Below are 3,010 nucleotides of genomic sequence, written 5' to 3'. Positions count from 1 at the left end.
TGTGTCTCTTTGTGGTTGTTTGTTGTTTTGTGTCTCTTTGTGGTTGTGTTGTGTTCGGGTTGCCTGAACAGTTTTGAAGAAGTGAATTCAGAACTACCATCTCCTGAGGTCCAGCACTTTTCTATGTTTGACCTCCTCCAGCGAGGCGTGAGAAGGGACATCCTGCAGGTTTCTGCTGGGTCTGTCTGAAGACTTCATCTTCTTGATGCTGATTTTCTTCACGTTACCTGAAATACAGCATCAGTCAGTGGAGTCACTTCATGGTTCCCTCTGTTGATCACCACATATATGTTGTAAACAAACTGATAGTGTTTTTAGTTCAGAGGGCGGGAACTAAATTCAGTTTCATATTGATTGTCATTATTATGTCGACCCAACGTTCTCCTCTTTGTCGTTGTTTTGGTTCGTTTTGTAAAAAGAGAAAAAAGCAAGTTTAGAAGTAGTAGAAGTGAAACCAAAGCATAGTTTACATTCAGTTCTTCCTTCAGTCAGTGGAGGTTAAACGACTACAGAGCACATCAATACAAACTTTGTGTACACATTTAAACATCCACAACATGCTTCTTACTTGTTCTGATTTTTCTGGTGAGCACAGCGTTGAAGTCCGTGGTGTCGATCTCCCAGGCCAGAATGGGTTTACCGTGACCGGAGGACACCTCATCCATGTCGCAGTCCCCGTCTGAGCCCACGTGGGCCCCTCCAGACCGGCCGGCGCCGAGGTCCACCGAGGCTCTGGGCTTCCCCGCGGACGGCCCCTCGTCCTGCCGGTTGGGGACGGCGTCCCCGGTGACGGCGATCGGGGGCCGGTACACGGAGGCGGCCTGGTTGAGGAGAGCATAATCGGAGCAGATGGTGTAGAACTTCTCCCTGGAGTGAGTGACCGGACACGTCCACGGCAGGTGGAGCTCGGCGCCCGAGGCTCTTCTCACTCTGGCGGCGTCCCGGGAGAGGGAGCCCACGAGGCCGCGGTCCTCCTCCCCATCGGTGGGCTGCTGCAGACCCGACGGACCCGACGGCCCGGCGAGGTTCGCTCCTTGACCATCTGAGGTGTTCGGCATCGAACGACAGAATCAGCTGACTGTGGCGTGGAGGTGGAGGCTGTGTTGTCTGATGATGAAAGGACAGACTCAGAGAACATCTCATATGCAGATGAGATGTGTTATTATATTAATAACTGGATCAGCTGATGGCTCGGTGACCGTTAATCTTCCTGGAGTCCACAGGAAGGACAAATTACAGTACATACAATACATAGCACATACATGATGTAAAACATACAGTTATAACAGTACAGTCAGAGACTTGGATGTTTACTATCAGAACTGTAGACATTATGCATCCATAACTTCTTCAGAGAAGAACCAATCATCATCATCATCATCAAAGTCCTGAATGTCGTACTTTGTATCAAATTAAAAAAAAACTAGAAATCATTTGCTCTCTGTTGAACATTAATCAAACACGGATATATGTCACAGACGATGTAATAAAGACCAATAATAGAATAAAATGTCCTGTCTGATGTCATCATACATGTTCTCACTAGTAATGTAATACCTCTCAGGTGTGTCTTTATTTTTAAACTAATGATGTAATGATTTTTAATAGATAATGTATAATATTCATATATCATGCTATTTTAAATGAAATTCTCAAAACACAGAATGTAAAAGAACATAGTATCAGAAGTATCTGACATTTCATTTCAGCGTTGATTTTTATTACATTTTGGTCTTTAATTCACATAGTCTCACTCTTTGTTCAATAATGTAGCATTTTTTTGGAATTATTACATTATAATTGACTTCTAATTAGATTATAATCTTGTAAAATGGTGTCTAATAATGTATTATTATTATTTTATTATTATTAATATTTTATTTTATTTGTATTACACGTTATATGTTGTTTCATTGGTGAACCAGACTGAACGTCAAACATTACCGTCATTGGTGATCTATTGATGACATCACGAGCAGATATCTTCGGGTTGTTGTTATTGATGTTATTGATCACTGACTCACCTGTTTGTTACATGTAAACACGCCCAGCTGTTATTTCATCATCAGACGTCCTCGTACAGCGGGCTGAGGACCCGGATGGTGAACTCTACCGACAGACCGGCACCGGTACGTGACCGTCAGCTCGGTACACGTTAGAATAGCGAAGGATAAATAATAAGAATAAATCCGAGCCGTCGTCCTCCGGACAGACCAGCCTTCACTTCCGGTGCACAGTCAACGGACCGTACCATTCTGAGCAGCAGCAGGAGGGGGTGGAAATATTCAATGCTTCATATTAACGTGAAAACATTGTCAAGTCCAAACGTTATGTGTTGTGTTAAAGATAGGATCTCATGCTATTGTGTGATATTTACTTTAAACGTCACGTGACTTTATTTTAAGGCGTGTCAGTGACGCCTGGATCGATCCAACGGTTCAAACGGTTTTAACCAATCAGAGAGCGGCGGAGGCTCTCTAAACTTCAGACGGAAGGTGAGTCTGTTCTGTTTCTTTAGAGCTTTAAAATATCACGTTTCTGACGTCAGAGGAGACCAGAACCACCGTGGAACCCGTCCGGTCTGGTTCTGACTGTTCACATCCGGTCCCACGTGGAACGGGTTCCTCCTAGGTCCACGTGACGGTCTGCCATTAAGACCTTTTAAACCAGGGGTCTCAAACTCAAGGCCCGCGGTGAATCAAGCCCGTGACGTCATTTTATGTGGCCCGCGAATCCGCGAGCAAAAGAAAATTAAAAAATTTGAAGTTAGACTTGATAACAAAAATATCCACATTGTCGAAGTTATGAGATAGAAAGTCATAACTATGATAGAAAGTTATAATTATGATAGAAAGTCATAACTATGATATAAAGTCATAACTATGATAGAAAGTCATAACTATGATAGAAAGTTATAATTATGATATAAAGTCATAACTATGAGATAGAAAGTCATAACTATGATAGAAAGTCATAACTATGATATAAAGTCATAACTATGATATAAAGT

The 3,010-nt window shown here is 42.6% G+C and overlaps 1 protein-coding gene across 3 annotated transcripts in view; it reads right to left on the bottom strand.

Moving 5' to 3' along the window:
* Nucleotides 1-2,244, bottom strand: part of LOC116377754 (basic immunoglobulin-like variable motif-containing protein) — a 5,496-nt gene extending 3,252 nt beyond the window's left edge. The window contains exons 1-3 of one of the 3 annotated variants that reach the window (XM_031839465.1): nucleotides 1,945-2,244; nucleotides 569-1,107; nucleotides 98-227 (exon numbers count right to left, since the gene is read on the bottom strand). In XM_031839465.1, coding sequence (XP_031695325.1) covers nucleotides 98-227; nucleotides 569-1,058 — 620 coding nt within the window. In that variant the 5' untranslated portion in view covers nucleotides 1,059-1,107; nucleotides 1,945-2,244. Of the gene's footprint in view, nucleotides 1-97; nucleotides 228-568 lie in introns of all 3 variants that reach the window. The other 2 variants (XM_031839464.1, XM_031839467.1) reach the window with 2 other exon arrangements.
* Nucleotides 2,245-3,010: the final 766 nt, after the last annotated feature.

The sequence above is a fragment of the Anarrhichthys ocellatus genome, unplaced genomic scaffold (genome assembly GCF_004355925.1).
Source record: "Anarrhichthys ocellatus isolate YVR2014 unplaced genomic scaffold, GSC_Weel_1.0 scaffold1638, whole genome shotgun sequence".
NCBI classification, from domain to species: Eukaryota; Metazoa; Chordata; class Actinopteri; order Perciformes; family Anarhichadidae; genus Anarrhichthys; species Anarrhichthys ocellatus.
This window is presented reverse-complemented; position numbering and strand designations above follow the sequence as displayed.